General features: G+C 38.6%; 1 protein-coding gene across 11 annotated transcripts in view; it reads right to left on the minus strand.

The window, feature by feature from the left end:
* Nucleotides 1–20,296, minus strand: part of POU2F1 (POU class 2 homeobox 1) — a 111,368-nt gene that overhangs the window by 20,785 nt on the left and 70,287 nt on the right. For 3 of the 11 annotated variants that reach the window (XM_086617418.1, XM_086617437.1, XM_009992347.2), the window contains exons 3-7: nt 17,125–17,225; nt 14,155–14,208; nt 12,380–12,499; nt 10,433–10,612; nt 4,617–4,743 (exon numbers count right to left, since the gene is read on the minus strand). In XM_086617418.1, the coding sequence (XP_086473544.1) occupies nt 4,617–4,743; nt 10,433–10,612; nt 12,380–12,499; nt 14,155–14,208; nt 17,125–17,225 (582 nt within the window). Of the gene's footprint in view, nt 1–4,616; nt 4,744–10,432; nt 10,613–12,289; nt 12,500–14,154; nt 14,209–17,124; nt 17,226–20,296 lie in introns of all 11 variants that reach the window. The other 8 variants (XM_086617426.1, XM_086617411.1, XM_086617445.1 and 5 more) reach the window with 8 other exon arrangements.

Below are 20,296 nucleotides of genomic sequence, written 5' to 3' on the forward strand. Positions count from 1 at the left end.
TAAAACAAACATTCAAGTGCAGATTTTTTTCAGTATAATTTTTAATAAGTTGGCCCAGAAGCATAATACATAATTCATCCCTAACTGATCTCCCAAAAGAGTGAATATTTTAATCTAAGAAGAACTTGACTGCTTTTTCTCTGCCAAAGCTGTTCATCTTCTCACAGACATATCCTGGAAGTTAGCTTGCAAGACAAAGCCTTTACAAAGCCATAATTTGATTAACTGGAAACAACTGAAAGGGAAGAAGGAATGGTGTCATGCCCCATATTACATACGGTGCCACTTGATCAACTTCGTTGATCACTGTTGATGCAAAGAAACTTCTGGGCACTTCGGCACACCTCTTTTTATCGAATCCAGATCTTCTAAAATGGCAACTTATAGTTGGAATTACATCGGGATCCAACACAGGAAAGTACAAGCCTATGCATTCCTACAAATCTGTTCCATTGAGATGTTAAGCTGCTGCGTGCTGCTGGATCTTTTGCAGTATCCACGTACCCTTTAAGATCAGCTCAAGAACATGACGCAAACGCGCTGAAGTTGGTGAACTGTGGTTCTGAAGGGTATCGATCCAGTGATCCGTACAAAGGTGCTGCCATACTTCTTCAATGAAAGTCAACATTTTTACCCACTGATGCTGTTCAGATGGTTAGAAGCAAAGACTTGATTTCAAAGAGGACAGTAAATTTAAGCATTTAATTCATGTCTTGGTACTGGGTATTGCAGCACAGGGGAAAAAGTCATCATTTAACTCACTTCTTCCAAGTTCTTCCTCACTCCTCTTCAAGTTCTCCCCTCTTATTTGGGGAATGAGTTTTAGTCAGCTACCTTTTATTCAACTGCTGTGTCAACATATATGCTATCACTAAGTCTCTTGACAATGAAGAGCTGGGTCTCCTCATCTGCATATTGAGGGGACCAAAGCACTTTCACCTGGTTCACATTGCATATTATTAACAAAATGAGCAGGAGTTCTATAAGGGCAGAGCAGGTGCACAATCTCAGATGAGATGAACACTTGTCCAGCACAAATTCGATGCATCTGAAGAAATGCAGGCAACTTCAGGCATCTTCCTCCGTCCTCACACTGGATGAGGGAGCTGCACTCTGATTTATGGTACCAGAGGCCAGCAGGGCAGGTACCAACACTTACCATTCATTATCTCATTTTAAAAATGTGTGTGGTGTTTTTTTTTAATGATACAAGTGAAGTCTCAAAGTCTGCAGGATGAGCATGCAAGAAAAGAACAGGACTAGATCTGGCCTGCTATCATCACCCCAGGTATTTTCACAATTAAAAAAAATGACATCATAAGCAAGGTCTTTAATAATAAACGGCAATAACTTGAGAATAGGTAGGCCCAGTTTCAATGTTTAAAGCTAAGTAGTAGCTTGTCTTCCACATTTGCCTTTCTGGATACTTTCTTTATAAGTATTATTGCTAAAACTCCTTGACAATGATGCAGTCTTTTCTCAGATCTTAACAACTTCTGTTTGCAAGATTAGTTTAAATGAAACGCAGCACCATTTCCCCTCTCCAGTCGGATTTTTACTGATACAATTTTTATTGGCAATATCTTCTGAGTAGAAAGGCAAATGGTCATTTGATGAGGGTAATATTTTTAAGCAGCAGCTATAATTGCAGTAAAGGATGTTGAATTGATTATTCTAGAGACAGATCTATTAGATACAAGAACAGATACAAGAGGTATAAAGACTGTACAAAGTGCTACATTCCTGCCTGTGACTTTAACAATAATATGGGGACAATAATTGCTCTGAATAAGAAATTGTTCCAAATTTCTATTTTCATTCAATCTTCTGCATATCTGCTGAGGCTTGAAACAATTCCTTCATTTATGCTGTCACCTATTACAAGCCACAAAACCCAGGAACTTTACAATTTGTTTCACGTAAGCCACTGAATAACCAGAAATCATGTGGAAAAGGAAGATGACTACATTAGACATATGGCAGTGGATTTATGGGGAGAATTTCACATCTGCTGCTGTGATCTATAATGTGTGCTGAAGAAAGATGGCAGAATAACATCTTGATTGTTGATTAATATTTTAAGTACTGAATTTTCTAAAATTTTTCAGAAGTTGGATCTAAGCCGTGACGTTCAACTCCTTCCAAGAATCTAAATATGATTGCTGATGATTGCATTACTCGGGACCCCACCACCTCTTCAAGTAAAAGAAGCTTTTCTCTACCAAATGTTTACATGTCTTCCATGATCTTGCTTAGAGATACTATTCTTCGCTTAATTCCCTCAAAACTATTCTCTTGTATTAAAAACGTTTCTCATTTAGATTACTACACAGCATGTGCAAAATACGTAGTGTAGTCTGTAAAGCAATACGTATCTTCCAGAATAGATAACCTATACATAAATCTGAATTTTCATTTTAGTTATTAAATTGTACATGTATATATATACAAAGCTGCATGCCATATCAATGAGGCATCCAAAGAAACATGAATGCTGTTGGTTTTAAAGAAAGCTCTACGCTAGTTTCTTCAGAATATTTCTTATTTTATGAAGTTGACTAATGGAACAAAAGGACAAGAACAACATGGAAAAGTCAGCTGCAACAGCAAATAACAATACAAAACCACACACTTTCTCAATCTTTCTCATAAATAACAACATACTGTTTGAGATCTTCTAACAATAACCATGAAATACTGCAAAAAGCCATACCAAAAAGTGAGATAAGGGGTATTACAACATACATGTTGCTTTATCATTGAGTGCTCATGAAGAAAATTAGATCCATTCAAGCATTTCAGTTTGGAAGGTTGTCACACACTAATGGCCTATGGTCAGAATACAGAATATAAATCTTCCTACATTTTTTGGCTATTCAATTGTCCAGGCTACACATTACCAATAAAACATGGCATTTCTACACACACTGTGTTCACTGATGACAGCAATATGCAGGTCTTAAAATATGTGAAAAAATAATTTTCAGAGACGACTCCTGGAAAAGGTACTATGAAAACCTCTTCTGGTAGTTATTCTTCTACTTCAGAAGACTTTAAACGAACAAACGAAGCGCCTTCCTTTCTTTCTATAATGCAAACAATTCATTTTGAGAGATGAATATAATTTGCTTTCGCTAGTTTCCTTTTTTTTGTGAAGCATCTTCAGAGATATTTTAGAAAACCAGCAGAAGTTAGCTGAAAAAGGCAGGCAGACATTGATACCTGCGAGTTTTCCAAAACAATGCTTTTGTGCTTGCTGTTTCCTTGAAAGAATTTTTAAAAACAAAATTAAAAAAAAAAAAGGCAGCCTATTTTAAAGAATCCTTGAACTAAATTTTGGAGAAGTTTGATTTCTCCTAGAAGAAAATGCTAAGCTTTTAAGTTCTGCTCCGTTTTAAGAAACTGGTACATCACTAAACGCCTTCATGAATAGTCCTTTAGCCATTTTCTAGCAGTGCTAGTATAAAAGCTCTCTTAAATCAAGTCCTATGAAAAGAAAGTTAATTTTGACTAACCCTTTATTCCAATGTGAGAGCATTCAGACAGTGAGAGAGCTTTAGCATAATGGAAAGCCAGTTCTACCCAAGTCATAGTGTATAAGGAGGAATGATGCATGAAAAAATTGAAAGGAACAGGAGAAAATTAGGTGCAAAGAGCTGCTTTATAGGACAGCCAGGCTCTGGAGGACTCTTCAAGCATAACAGGATTTGCCTTCTGAGCAAGAATCTTTGGATTACCAGACCTGAACAACTGAGTAGAGTTCATGTAGAAGAGAAAGGGGGGAAAAAAGACCATTGGAGTATATCAGCATAAGAGGCCATGGCTGAATGCAGTTTTTTGTGGGTATCAAACAGGCTGCAATCAGTACTGTGATGTACTGCAACTTGAATGCATTAGTTCTTACAGCGAAGTCCCAGTACATCTTAACTGGTCTGGCACACTACTACCTACCACTGCCTTAGTGTGCTTTTAGCATGGAAGCTATATCCAGTATATTGCCAAAATATCACTTCCATGAGTTTACTTCCATGAGTTGTTATACAAAATCAAGGATTTTAGCTCTTTTCCCAAGGTGTAAATACTATTTGAGTTTATGACAAAATTCACTGTACCCTCTTTAGGCTTAAGGACTTTTCTAGTCTCCCACAGGACTCTTGATTTTGTAATCTTTTTTCAGTCTTAGAATTTTGTAGCCCTTTTAGCATTGACCTAATCCAAACAGCCCACACAGCCTCCAGGCCTCCACCTCCTAGAGTTCTGCCTTCAAGTTCTGGAGAGTTGTATTCTCCAAGTTCACTTCTAAGTAGGCTTCTTTCCGGAGAGCCTGACACAGAAATTGAGATACCGCAGTATTTCCCAAGATGATTTGTTGTTAACAAAAGTTCCCGTGACATAATCTCTGGATCGATCCTCCTTAAGAAGAAAGCTACACAAACTTTCACATGGCTGAGGTCTAACACCCACAAAGGAACAACCTGTTAAGAGTCTCTTAATTGCAACACTGTTACTTCTCCTAGGGAATATCAACAGTTAGTGAAGGTGTGTGAACCACCTCAGTTTGACCTTCTCCTCTAAAAAGCTATGTATCATTTTGTTTTCTTGCAAGGAGCACTTACCCTGCTGCCCCTGCGGTGTTTGTGAGATGATGAACTGTGCTGGCTGCAAGTTGGTTGTTGGATGCACCAACACAAACTGTTGCAGGTTGAGATTCTGCTGCTGAAGCTGCTGCAAGTGCTGCAAATCCTTAAGGAAACAGGAGAATGGAAAAAAAAAAAAAAAAAGAAAAAAAAGAAAGAAAAAAGAAAAAGGAAAAGAAAGAGCTGTGTGTTAGACATTTAAGTCAGCCATGACTCCCAATGTAACTAGATTACCTATCAACCAGTTACATTTTAACATTTAGAGACAAAAGTGGATGTCAAACACAGCAGTCCTGCTACTGAGTATGTTTCAGGCTGCCAATTAGTTGCTGTCCTCCGTAAAAGCAAACAAAAATTGTTTACCAAATAACCCAGCAAAATGTTTCCAGCACTGTTCTGATTTTATTTTTTTTTTTTAAGCAATCTCTCTCCCCTCCAAATGCAGAATTTTTCAAATACTTTAGACTTATCCGCACCTGGATTTCTCAGACTTATTTTTTGAGGATGCAACTCTGCTACAAAATTCATTGTTGACAAATCAAGCGTATTAGCTGGGAGCTGGTACTGTTTATAACAACAACAATCTGCAATTACCATTCTCATCAGCAGCAGGAAAGCAAAAAATTACAGATTCCTAGTTTGCACTCTGGTTGTTCGGGTCAAATTTTGGGAAGTAGCTAACTCAAATAGTAAATAAATGTATTTGTTTAGTTCTGAAAAAAACTACAATAAGCTTAATAGACACGGCTATAATTAAGGTTAAAAGGAATAACCCAAAACACTGCACTATTGTAGAACCCTACTTTTACGTATTTAAATCGTTCAGAACTATTAATTTTCTATAATTAAATGTCTGGTCCCAGTGTAAATGCTAATCTCTGAGAAAATGAATCTCTCTGAGAAACTGAATCATCAAGAAAAATACTTCAATTTGCTGTTTAGCTGGAGAATGAAAACAGAACTGCTTAAAAATATTCCCTCCACACTAGCCTGTTTCATCTTTTACAAACAGGACAATAACAAGAGTAACTGAAATTTGAAAACTGAAGCACAATGTGAAGCCAGCCAATATAACAGAGGTGATCTCTGGAAACTATCTATACATCTGTGGCACCTTTCTGAGAAGCTGTTTCCAAGTACCCACCAAGCAGGTGGATAAAAACTTAAAATATTTCCCACACTTACAACCTCCCATTAAACAAATGAAGCCAACCAAACAAAAAACCACCCAAAACTCTATTTCAGATAAGTTACTCAGATACTGGGGTACCTGTGTGCAAACAGATACCCTCTTCAGGGTCCAACCCTGTCAGATGATGCTAATAATGCCAGTTCACTCCTCAACAGTGCTCGACCTGGCTGCTTGAATGGAGCTGCTCGTTTTAACATACCTCCTAACACACTTGAGTAAAAGTGAGCCAGGCTTAACAAAGACCTGCTTCTTAAGGCCAGTAAAGCAGCCCCCACGCATTTTGACTGATGCAGGTTACTGAGCACTCACACGAGCTGCTCAGCCAGCAGATGCCAAAGGCCATTAACTGCCACCAATGCAGATGGTGATGGAAAGTGAAGATAGACTGACAAGGATAACTTTATATTTACACAATACAACCATTTGCAGAATATAGTTATCTGTCTATGACTTTATATTATTTTAAAACTGTTAAATTAAGACTTAGAAGTTGTAACAATCTCCTTCTGGGGAAGAGGAGCGGGAGCATCAGTGGGTAGAAAAGAAAACACCAGACGGACTGACCAAGCAATGCTCTTAAGAAAGGGAAATTTCCATTTTATAAGAGAATGGTAAATTTTTTTAAAAGTGTCCCCCAGCACAACAGAGTGTTTTTGAAGTTGATAGCATTGTTTGCTTTCAGAAAATTTGAGAAGCACTCCAACCGTTCCTATGAAATCAAGGCCAATTTCCTTCCTAAAAAGAGAGAGACATAACTGCTCTGATTTTTCCCAGGAACTCCTTGTTTCTTCTCACTTTGTATCATAAAGTTACATTGGTCAGAACTGCTAATAAAAACTCTTACTTCTTGAGCCCAATGTGACATGGACCTCCACTCATTTATTAATGGATTTCAAATGCTCTACCGGTTACTTTTGCAGACTGAGCAGACCCTCAAGCACAGAGGGGGGCATACTGAATTGGATGTGAGGACTAGATGCTGAGGAAGAATGAGAAATAGGAAGAGTAGGGCAAGATGATGAAGGCTGCGAATGCTTGGTAGAAGAAAAAGAAACAAGAGGCTGAAGGACAAAAACAGAGATGGATAAAAGAAAAAGTAGAAACACAAAGGGAAGAGGTGGGAAGAAATTTTTGAAGGAAAAAGTATGGACAGAGAAACAGGTAGGTTGAGGACCTCTCCCACCAAAAGCAAACAAATTAAACCCCCCAGATGACCAAGTAGATCTCAGATGATTTGAAGAAGCGCCACAGGAGATGGAGTTACATACAAGAAAGAATATAAAGAAACAGTGGCAGTGTATTCGAAAGATCAAAAGAGAGCCTTTTGTTTAAGACTACAGTATTCATGAGACAGGGGACTCAGCTAAGACATGACAGCTCTTATCATCAGGCTCTTACACTTTAATATGAGAAAACTGTTTTTAAATTGAAGCCTCAGGGATAACTGGTATAACCAATCTTATTCTGTGCATCTGCCTTGGTAAATCGTATCTCGGCTGAGTCTTCTTTAAATACAGAAACATAATTCTGTAAAGCAGAATGAAAACGACACTTTCAAGGCTAATCACTCTTAAAGAGCCCTACCAGCCCCTCAAATTCATTTGAAATCCAACTTTATTTCTGTCTTGGGAAAGTTTTATTATTTAGTTAATTGTAGCATTACAATAAATCTCCCAAGAGCAACCATGCAAACAACCTCGACATTGTTCTCCTATAACGATCTCTTTTTTTCCTCAGTAGTAAAATCTGCGTACTAGCACAAGCACATAGATCAAAACAATCCGACTCCTACCTCAGCAGAATAATCTGTCAAGTGCTATGTCTTGATGTGAGAAAGTCACTTGTGGTTGGTTTTTTTTGTTTGTTTTTTTTTTTGTTTTTTTTAAATATCTAAAGTTCTAAATTCAATGTCATTTCCTCTAGTTAAAATTTCAGTACAAAAGTTAAGCATCTCTGCCATTTTGAGGTTTACATCATATAAACACTGATCATGGATCCTGAAAACAAGTAAAGTTTACAAAGAACTCCAAAACTTGGTACAACTGCTTAGTGAAAATTTAGTATCAGCCCAGCAGTAGCACTAACGTCTTACCAGACTACTGCAGCAGATACCTTATGTTAACTGCAGTGCACATTAAAGGAGTCATGCTTGTGTAATTAGTTAATTAAAATAAATACAGTAATCCCCCTGCTGCAGAGACCTGCCAGTTAATCAATTATTCAAAAATCAATTAAAACAAACATTCAGCTGTTTGTGTAATCAGCTACATGTTTACAATAGCAACACAAACAAAGCTGAGCTCTCTTTATAAATCGTTGTCAAGATGGATCAAAAAGCATGTTGTTATCCACCTACAAACCTACATGGTAGAAGTTTTCCATCAAGTATCTCAAATCACATCCAACACCTGCACACATTATGCCCCCTTTTGTCCTAAGAAGCAGCTAACAAGATTCAAGCAAGCTACATTTATATATCAAAATAACCTACCCTGAAAGAAATTAATTGTAAAGTCAAACACTTAAGTAAATTAGGAATACCGGAAAAGAAGTGAAACTTTAATTTGTTCTCTGGTGCTACAAATACACGTTACATGGTGGCAACTACACGATCACACACTGTTTGTCACAGAGCCTCTAGCTCATTCACACGCACAAACCAGACAATGCTCACTTCAGAAGCTCCTACTCGACGGCACATGCCTGATCTTTTCAACTCTTCCCAAACACTTCTCTGAAGATTTTGTAAGTGCTGGAGAAAAACCCACTACTAAATTAATAACTGTAAATGCTTCACAACTTTTCATAGTTTCCCGCTGAAGTGGAAGAGTGGGATTAGCACATCTCACACATTGCACAACAAGGCCTTCAAAAGCATCCACTAATTTGGTGGCATGTTTGACAAATGTCAAGCCAGAAAGTTCAAGGTACAGATTTCGTTAACACGAAATTTTAATGTTTTGCACTTCAGTAAAGCAGACCTCGCTATCTTAAGCTGCACACCTGGAAGACACGAGGCACACACCTGTGGATCACCTACATTTAGGTTAAAAGACTTGCATAATATCAAATGGGAACTCTGTGACAGATGCAGAGAAAGATGTTAGAAGCTAACCTTTAACCTCCTTGACAAGGACATTTCCCATTGTTTTCTTGAAATCTGTCTGCATTATTGGCTACAGACAAAGGCTTAACAAAAATTAAGAGATGGTCTTGGGAGTTATGAGTTTCCTTGAATGCTTCATCCTTGAGTCATCTCCAGATCACGACAGTGAAGTAGGATCCTTTGCTAAAAGAAGTATTAGTATCTGGTCACATGACTCATCATGGTGCACCAGTGTGTGGGGTCTGTGGGCAACATCAGTACTGGCCTTTTAAATGTGGGATGGCCTCACTCTGCCCTCTGTAAGGACAGCCAGAGAGGTCAGAACTTTTAGACCAACACCACAGGAGTTTGCCGCTTCAGCTAATAAAAACCTGACAGCACAACCAGGCTGTTATTCAGCTAGTGGACCAGCACAATAAAGGAATAGCACATTTCACCAATAGACTTCACAGATAATTATGGTATTCCCATTCTTTTACTTAATCAGCCCTCATATTCACTTTTTAGACATTTCATCCCAGTTGAATGCAAGTGAAAATAATCTGAATAGAAAGCATCAGTCAGTCTTCAAGAACCTGCTCACTGTAAGCATCAGCAACTTTGGAGATTACACACCCAACAAACTTTGCACAGCTAGACTAATCCAACTGAAGTATTATGTACTGAGAACCTTAATCTATGGAAAGATGGACCTCAGCATCAGCAACACAACTGCCTACCAGTAGTACTCGAGATGCCTATGCTGTACATTAGGTTACCCTTGTCTAGAAGTCCAGGGAGTTTCCACACTACATATGCTAAGCGTAGAGTCAGCGGCACTGCGTTCTCCACACTGAATTAAGCCAATCCTGGAAGAACCAGGAGTATCTTTGCTGCTCCTAGTAAGCAGAACTTCCTTGGCAAGCAGTTCTTCAGAATTAAGAATTAATGAGTCTTCAGCAGCAGACCATAAAACTGGACCGATTCTGACACTACTCATTCTGGCAAGTTTTTCTCTAGATGCACAAGAGTGACCACTCTTTGACACTGAACTCTGAGCATTAAGCACCAAGCCAAAATAGCACATGATGTGTCAAGTCAAACTGCCTTTCTTCAGCTCTATCATTTTGCTGTTTGGATCTAACAAGCATCCTTTGCGATACGTAGATATCCCTTCCCATCCATACAGGTTTCGACAAAGTGTCATTTCTACAGGCATCCTTCTATATCCCTTTTTCTCCTTTCTCAAGCTGACAACAAGGCGGAAAACTCAGAAAACACAGCCTCTGGTCAGATTCTGGAACAATCTCAGAAGTCCAGTGTGGAACTGATAAGCAGCTGGTACATGTTCTTTGCTAAAACTATCGACTTCAACCTCATCAGCTAAGGATGCATGAGGAAAGACTAACAGTACTCCAGGACTCCAGAAACTGACTGAATAAGGAACAGAAATATTACTTGAATGATGTAATTAGTCAAACCTCTTTATTTTCCACCCTCTCAAGCCTCAAGGCTCACCTGTGCAATCTGTATTGGCTGAGATAGAGGGATCTGCGTCATCGGCGTTGCAGCAGAGGCCGAGATGGTGGCACCAGCAGCGCTGTGCTGCTGACTGGCTGAATGCTGCACTGCAGCCGCCAGCAACTGTGCCTGCGCCTGTTGTAGCAATAACTGTTGCTGGGCTGGCGTCAACGTGAGCTATAAACAATTAGAAAACACAGCCATTAATAATGGAAAGAGCCACTTCAGCTACAAAGTCATTAGCTAGCTCGTTACTAGTTATATTAACCAGACATTCCTAGAACTACTACTACAGTTCAGCCACTAACTAGCCAATGACTCCGGCCTTAAGTGAGCAGCTGGCTACTCAACACGGTGTAGGAACCAACCTACCACAGACCTGACAAACCAAACCGCACGAACGCAAACATTTGCACTCACTGGAACCTACAGAACCTAACTTTACTCCTAAGTTTTCTTCACAGCTCTACCAGGAGGTTTCCGAAAAAGGTAATTAAGTAGCAAGCAAAAGAAAAGAACCAGTATTGCCAGGATTTGAAAGGAAATTTACACCCAGCAGAACAGCAAGTGATTAGCCAGATGAATGAGAAGCAGGAACGCTGGCTATGGCTACTGAACAAACTGATAACACCCCAGCTGCTTCACATTAGCATGAATCCCTGCCATATTCCATCATTTCCATTATGCCCTAAGATATAAGTAAAGAACATGAGCTCCATTTGTTTCTCTCCAAGTCTCTCCATCTGCTTTTTTTTTTTTTTAAATAGAATAGAGTTGGCAAGTTTACATCCCTTCCCTTTCCCAAACACGCATTATCTCTGTGAAACAGGTGGCAGCAGTCTCTCCTTTACATGTAAATGAATCTTGATGCCCATATTTACTACAATCCATATCTGCATAGGCCTGGAGTTTTGAATGTTTCACTACTGCAGACAATCATAAATTAAAACAAAACACTATTTTTTGAGAATGAGAAACATAATAAAATATGCTGGGTTTTAATAATGTATTAAAACCGTCTCACTTTTAAAGCTTTCAAAGGTAATTAACCAAAAACTAAACAGGATGTTTATTCACACACTACCATACTAAGAAGATTTAACAATTGAACACGAAATTAAGACCGTTTCATTCAAGTGCAGAGATGACCTAACAAATACTTCAAATCATAAACACATTGTTGGAGCTACTGCCCTAAATTCCTTGGATTGCATTCCATGCAAACTCTTAAAACTACAACACCGATTACGTGGAAGCAAACTCTAACCGAACCAGCCCATTCACAAAACTTGCACTTTTTTTAAAAGGACCGAAAACATGTACAACAACTCCAAAACACCAATAATCCTAAACCAACAGTTATTCCATAATTACTCCCAAAGCCTTGCAATTAAAAAACTCAAAATTGGTAGGTTAAAACAGAAGGGTTGAATAGGCTTAAGGCGAACACTAATACAGTTACTTAAAAAGAAATGTGTTTGAGAAGAGGAAGAATTAGTGTCAGCAGTTCTCATCATTTTTGTTCTTCACCCAGCTATCTGATAAGTTTTACTCTCGTGCTCCCATGCCTCATTTTAATCTTGGAAAAAAGAAAAAAAAAAATCCTCTTTAGGACATCAGTGACTTTCTTATTTGTACACAGACCAGGATTTAATTTCATTGCAGAATCAAGACGGATACTGAGAACAGAGAGAAAAAAAAAAATATATTTTTTTTGGAAGCAAATACTTGCAACAAAAAAAACCTAAAGACAAAAAAAAAAAAGACTAAAGTCTGCTTTTTTTTTATAGGAAGGCATTTTCTGTCCCCTCTTTCACTCAAGTTTCTTCCTGTGTTAAAGGAAATGACAATGACCTTCACTGACAGTTCTACGAGGACTGCCGTAGATACTGCCATCGCTTGCCGGACAGGAGGCTGACTGCGGTGTACTTGGGTAAATCTTACCCCAGTGATCTGTCCTCCGGCCAGCATGAGCTGGGTCTGGGGTATGGCCGCCTGCACTGAAGGCTGCTGGGAAGGCTGGCTTGGCTGCTGAGAGTCCCCAGATTCTTCATTAGATTTAGACTAGTCGAAAAAAAAATACAACTCTTTATAGTGTAAAACAGATGTTAATGTATAACACTGCTATCTCGACACTGCGCAATAAAAATCTTTCATCTGCATACAAAAAGCCCTTGGGTTTATTTTAAGAGTGTGTTTAAGCAACGGCTCTATGTGCCCACCATCTCAGCTACAATTGCTCAAACACATCTGTAGGTAACGCAGTCGAAACAAAACAAAAAGACTCTCAGGTCTTTTGTAACTCTTTGACATTATTTTCAGGTCTCATTTCATTTCACGCAATGTAACTGAAGCTGACACTATCTTTCACCATAAAGAAAGAAAAGGTTGTTAAAATTATTCATTGCCTAAAATCCTGAACAATGGAAAGAGAGAAAGGAGATTGTGTTTCCATTTTCTGTATCTGCATCCTGCACCTCTCAGTCATCATACTGTTGGCTTATACGGAACCGGTTTGAGAAATCCTCACAGGTTTATCTACCTACAGCAAAATACGTAATACACACAGTGCTTTTAAATAAACAAAGTTTAGCATTTATTTAATTGAATGCTGCTTTATTTCAAAAGGTTTTGAGAATTTTTGATTTTTTTTGTGGTTTTGGTTTTTGCCTTTTTTTAAGCAGAAGAAATTGTGAAGATATGAAGGAGGAAACACAAGTACACGAGAAGCGGGAGAGAGTTTTATGATAATTAAAACTGGTTATGCAGAACATTAAAATTCTGCATAGATTTGCATATTTTCCACCACCTGTTTTGGGGACTGCAGAGCACGCTAATTAACATAAAGGCTCTGATTAATTCTGCCAGTCATTGAGCGATAATTACAGCGCAGGACTGTAAACATTCTGCACTGGAGATACAGCCTGTTTGCCAACATCTCTCTCAGGGATGGAAGTTTACCATGGCAACCAAGGCAATTTTCTGCCTCCTTCCTCTTAGAAAGGAAGGTCACTATACCTCCTCTTCTTTCCAAATTGTTATTATGTATAAGTGGGTCCACATTCTATTGCGTTTCATGTAATGCACTACCTACGTTCTTTAATAACAAGCAATACTGAAACCAGTTTTCAATAAAACTGCATCCCTTGCCCCTTAATATAGTACCAAGAGGAAGCGGCACGTTAACTGATACACTGAAGTGTTTAGCATCATAAAAAAGTTTGAAAGCTTTGTTGTCTCGCCTACGCTATTGAACAATTATTTTGACTTATTCTGAAATCACTGTGCGTTATTTACACAAACAAGCTACACTAGCCACATTACGTAGTTAATGTTATGTTACGCTCTTATATTCAGCTACCAGAAGTAAGAACAAATTGCAAAGTAATACTTGCTATTTTTAAAATAAGTGAATAAATGGAAGAGCATGAAATATTCCTGGAGTTTTACAGTTTTCATGATGCAACACCTGATTGAAATTCAGTATAAAATTCCGATCACTGCCTGTTTTAAACCAACCCCAGTTTCTGAATGCCTACAATCCTGAATCCGATTTACAGTTGTAAAACTATCGTCCCCTCACAACTATCACTTGCAAGATCGGTGAGAAAGAAAACGCAAGACCAGTAACACATCGCAGGTTGAAAACTCTCTCTAATGGGACCATAATGCTGTTTGGAATGAGAGAAGGACGAGCAGCAGAAGGAAACTGTCTTTACCTGTACATTTAAGGACTGAGCAGCAGCCTGTAAACTTGTTCCAGCGAGCTGGACCTACAACAGTGCAAAAATGGAAATGAAATAATGTAGAACCCACAGAAACCTTTAAAAATGTAAAAAGAATGACCTTTCCACCCGCACCCCAACAAAAACTCCCCCAAGAACAATGCATGCCCCTCTAACACCTGAATCAGTGAAACAGGGGTTGTGCTCCAGGCTGGAAAAAAAACCAAAAAACTATAAGACTCTTCTTCACTGTTATTTCTCTACCTCTTGCTGAAAGTATTCTTGCCTAGGGATCATGATATTAACATCAAATTGTGTTGAAACTGAGCGTTTTGGGGTGGACAGGCTAACTATTCCTGTTAGAAATCCAGGAGCGCGTAAAGCTCTACTCATCATCTTCCTTCTAATACTTCAGAACGGATCTCACCCCAAATACATACACTGCATTCACCTGCTTCCTTATATGACAGAGGAGCAATCACCTGCATAGCACAAAACCCACTGCATAAACACTGTTCCTCAAATCATCCCATTCAAGTATTTGCAGTCCTCAGCCACTGAAAAGAAGATCTCAACACAAAGGACTGAAGACACTTTACAAAGGCTGTATTGATTCAGGTATGCTCAGAACTTGAATTCAATAGTTGTGATTAACAGGTCCAAATAAGTTCTTGTGGGCTAGCAGTGAAGAAAAACTCATGCTTCAAGAAAGTGAGGTTTTTCAAGAGTATTATTTTATTGCTAGTAAGGATTTTCTCTATAGGACAAATGCTAAATTTTCTTTTCCTGAAGACCGTTTTAATCAGTCTCGCTTTGTTTCTACCACCACTCCTACTATAAAGATGGAATGCTATGTAATTCATTACCAACGCTTTCAAAGGTCAGAGTTACAGCCTGTAGTGAATTCCATCTCTGGTCACCTTTGAAAACCACTGCTCATTTGAAAACCAGGCAACACATAAGGATACAATAAAGCAAAGGAAAACACAGCACTCTTGCCTCTATAAATAAAGATGGGCCCGCATAACATACATCACAAAAGAGAGTCCACATATCTGCAAGCACAGCAAGGGCAGTTTTAATTTAAATTGCAGTACATGAAATTAATAACTGAATATTTGAACAGGCAACCCTTAAGAGTCACCTTGGAAATATTTCCTACCATTCTAGATGAAGGTACTAGACTTACTAAGCATGTTCTAAATCTGAGCAAACACTCCCAGAAAGGCCTCTCCATCACAAGCAAAGTATAGTTTGACGCAGTTGATGTGATCTGATCTTTTAACATGAATTAACAGCAGAGAATAATCTCAACAATAATAGCCTGCCATCGAAAAAATATACTCAGAAATAATACTGTAAAATTTATAAAATAATAAAAAAACCCACACGAAAGTACAAATGTATGTCACTCAGGTACAGCCAGTATATTCCTGAAAATCTCTGTGAATGCAATTTAGACGCTCCTTCCCCCCACACGACAAACATTTCCTAATTAAAAATTAAACTGTTCCTAAATGTTGCCTACAACCTAATATTTTGCATTAGTCTGGAGGAAAGCACTGTGTGTTAAGGCTGAATAACACCCCACTAACAGCAGCCGCACCAGAAGAGGACAGTTTGACAATAGATTCCCACACACCCGCAGGTGCATAAAAGAATAGCTGAGATTTTCCTTTGAACTAGAGTTTCAAGAAATGAATCACACTTTATCAAACATGAAGTTATAAAGATCCTGACAACTGTTTAAATAAATGCATTTCCAAAGCAAGATAAAGCACTGTGCTAAATACAATTACTGTCCTGGATCAATCCATATAACAAAACGAAGACTAAAACAAATACGCAAAATCCTGCGGAACAGCTGTATCTGTCTCCGTGTTAAACACGTACTGACAGCCCATGAAAACTAGTCAGCTTCTCTCCACATAAAGGCAGCCTGCAACAGCCTATTGGTTCAGCAAATTCAAACACTGGCACTCCCTAGGCCCTATATAACCCAATCTACTAGGAAAATTGTAATTATGTGACAAGACATGTGGAATGTTCCATACAATAAAATGGCAGTTCAGAGCTCTTAGAAGAGGGCATAAAAGCTTCAGTACATCAATTATACTACAATAACTCTGCAACCTCAGACCTCAAACATTCAAGGTCAGCCAATTAGGTACAGTATTTTAAAGTTTAAACTTGGTGCTGAGGAAGGGAAAGAAATTAGGACATTTGTTTTCATACATCAAGTGCGAACAGATAAAAAACTACAAAAAATGCCCCTTATACTTTTCTTCACCTAAGGATGCCCCATTTTGCTTGAGCTTACATGTGAAGTTCAGCTTTGATTCCCTAAACACAGCTGCAGCAGAACAGAGGGATAGTAGTAGAAGCCTGAACATCAGCTGACAAACAGGTCCTTGAAATAACTTTAAAAAATAAATAAATAAATTAAAACCTCACATATCATATATGCTTAGTAAGTACAATCACTTCATATTTCTAGTTAATGTGTAAGAGCTTGAAAGATTGAAGCATAATGCTGACTACCATTCAACATCACTTCTGGTTTCTTAATTAGGTAATGACAGTTTCAGAACTTTGGCAGCTGTTGGGCCAATACGATCCATTACCAAAAAGATTTAAGTTTTACCTTGCCTTTCAATTCAGTATCTCCATTAAGGTTTAAAAAAAAAAAATTAAAAAACACTTTAGGCATTCTCAAGTCACCAGAAAGCGGCTTTCTAGTTCCTCCAAATAGGTCTCACCATATCTTGATGTATTCTGCAGCCTAATGCGACAAAGTGAGTGCCGTAAGAAGTACTTTGTCCCATCCAAGCTATTTAAGCATGTGGTCTACCCACATGTTTCTTTACATGACTACACATCATTCACAGAACAAGAGAACGTACAAGAGCAGCTGTGTTCGTACCTGCCTGCGTCTCCCCTACTTTGAAACAGATCATCTCTTACCTGATGAAGGTGCCCAAGGAAGGCCTGGGCCTGGGCTGTAGAGATCGCTCCTCCGACAGGCACAGGCTGCTTTTGAAAGTCCAGGCCATTTGTTTGCGTGCCTGGAGTATGAAAGAAATGAAGATCTATTAGTTATGACCTTTTTTAAACAGAGTAAGGCTATTCCTAAGTCTCCTGCTATTCTCTCAATACTGTGTAGCAGAAAAATACTCTGATAGTAACAAGAATCGAAGTTTTTTACTGAAAGCGGGGATGGGGAAGCAGTGTCACTTCCAGACTTCAGTGGTACAGCATTTGTCAGCTGAACAAAATCAACACCACATTTTCTTTCGCTTCTATCATCTTACCTACCCTATGTACACTATTGCCCCATCATTCTCTATCACGGCTTGATGGGTGCACCTATGGGTGCACGCTGCTAAGGTTAAACTGTGTTTCCTTTCTCCATGCACTCTACCCAGCAGCTGAAGACTATCTTCGAGTTCAGAAAGTGGCAAGAACAAGGTTCATACAAAGTCACCCTTCATTAAAGACAGGTAAAATAATATTTGGCAAAACCAGAAGTACTGTATATACACAGTAGTTATGGGCCACAGTTTTACTCTTTCAATAAAAGATACCTCCACTTTTTCATGAATATTTGTACAGAGCTCTCATTACATAAGACAACTGCCTGAGCTTGCTTTTGCACTCACTCACTTTGATATAATTAAAAACTGATCATTTTCCTACGTTTTTGTTGTCTTCTTCCTAAACAGCTCAGAAGACATAAAACCCCCCAAATAATCTGGTCATGAGAAGGAAAAAAAGGAAGGGAACATTTTTTCCACAAGAAACTACCACGTAAGTCTCTTCTGCCAAGAGGAACTATAACTACAAGCTTTTAACAATCATTTTGTGGGGAGATGATAAGATCAACATTAGGGATTATCAATAACTGGTTTTGTATGTGCGGTATTACTACATACAGTGGCTAACAACAAGAAGGGAGACACTGTGTGTATCAGGCTGCATGGAATTTCTAGAACAGATGATGCAATCTTAAAAATTGCGTGACCGAAATGAAGTAAAACCAGCTTTAGATTTGCATGTTTACTCTACATGACAATCAGATGTTGTTCAGTGCCTATGGGCAGGTGTTCAACTAACTCCTACCTCAAAATTCCTTCTATCATCTACATTTTTCACCATAAAAATCTAGGTTATCTACTAAGCAAAAGAAAGCCACAGTTGTTAAACAACAACAGGGGTTTGCTATTCCTTAGAAACATCTGTAAAAGCAAGCAGGTGGAAAATTTGACTAGTAAAATACACTGTCCGATATTTTACATTGCTATTTTGACCTACAAACAGCTTACACACAAAATTTCCAAAGACGGAGTCACTGTTCAATTAAATACAGATACAGTGTAGATAACCAAGCTTTCCAGCACTCACGTAAGGTATATCTAAGGTGGAGGTGCCGTTGGGGGAAGAGTTAGTCTACTCTGAAGTTTAATTCTGCACTTTGGGCCAGAGTTTACAGACTTCAGAGACACATATGCAGCCAAAGACCCACAGACATGTTAAAAATATTCAAATTTTAAACTTCGTAAATTTATTTTGCTTAATGAGTCTAAAGCTCCAACCCAAAGTGAATGGAAGGACTATCACTAGTTTGAATTGATCTTGAATGAATGCAACTGGGTTGTATTTCTCCAAAGAAAGGTAGATAAGAAGGTCTGCTGGAAAGAGCTAGAAGAATCTCATCTAATTTCAGTCTTTCCAGTTAACTGCAGAATTCTCTCAATGCAGAAGGCCAAAGGGAGTGGAAAGATGATTGGGTAAATATATAAAAATAATTCCTGACAAACAGCTATTGTATTTCAAAGGAAAAAAAAAAAAATCTATCACCTCCTCCTTTAAGCACATGTTTTGAATTGGTTTTCAATTGGTTTTCAATCTGTGGTCCAGGACCTCCAAGTAGGAAAAAAAAATATAGATAAGAAAACCTACTGTAAGGCATATATTTCTCATTCAAATTGAAAACTTAGAAGGGTCAAAAAAATTATCCATTTCTGAGAGGACTAGCTGGAAGCCTCACCTTATATAAATAGGTGAAGCTGTTGTAGTTCACTATCTTCCAAAAAGAGCCTCAAATCATGGACCACATTAAAAAAGCACTGCTGTGCATGTGTGCAGAAGAAATGCTCCAGTTAGCGCTTCTGCTGACTCCGAATATGGAAATTTGAAACAAACCTCCTAGGGTTGACAAGTTTTGAACAAAGCAAGTTCCAAGTCTGATCTTAATCTCCATGGGTCCCAAAAAAACGTTTAGACACATATTGAAAGAAAACAATATTTTCTTTAAATTCAGCCTTGAAGGACTCCAACTCCCTCTACCCACACCTCCAAAAACCAAACTTACAGGAAAAAAAAAAAAAAAAAATCCCCAAATCCCACCTGTTCACTCTGTCACCAAAAACCTGGACAGAGACTCTCTTAACACAACTTAGAAAAGAGGCATTACTTTATTGCCGTACCGGGTGCAGGGGGGATATCTCCACCCAGCAAGCACACCCAGCCTCGGGACAGAAACTTAGTTGTACACTGTAATCATACATCTGCATAAAATTTCCCTGAAATCGTTAGCATGTTTACATATTCATTGTTATTCTCTTAAACAATTGGTTCATTTTCTCTTGCTTTACATGCAAATTATTTTGCATGCTCAGTCCTTTCCCTCCGCCCGTTTCTTTTGGGTCTGGGGTACGTTTAAGGTAGGTGGTCCATGAGTCGGAGGTCGCGATCTCCCCCTGCTGGAATTGCCTTTCGCCCAGTTACTGCTGCGCACACTGACAATCCAAAACATGGGAACAAAGTTCGTACATTTTCTGGGTTGTTCCTCCTTCAAGGATGGCCAGCTCTTGATAGGGAGTTTCTGAACTAATCACTCCTGACAGCTTCAAGGATGGTCATCCTTGTGTGCATATCTATCTTCTGTAGATACGTGCAAAAAACCTACTAAACCCTTCAAGAAATTCTTCCACAAAATTTAACCCCTTCATTGTTGGATAACAACTCTCTGTTCTACTTGCATCTTAAGCTTTCTTTGGTATTTGGAAGTACAGTGTCTCTTCCCCTTTGGATGCAACCTTAGTTTTGGAAGGAACGCTGCCCAGGTTGCTTGAAT

Source organism: Tauraco erythrolophus, chromosome 1 (genome assembly GCF_009769465.1).
Source record: "Tauraco erythrolophus isolate bTauEry1 chromosome 1, bTauEry1.pri, whole genome shotgun sequence".
NCBI lineage: Eukaryota > Metazoa > Chordata > Aves > Musophagiformes > Musophagidae > Tauraco > Tauraco erythrolophus.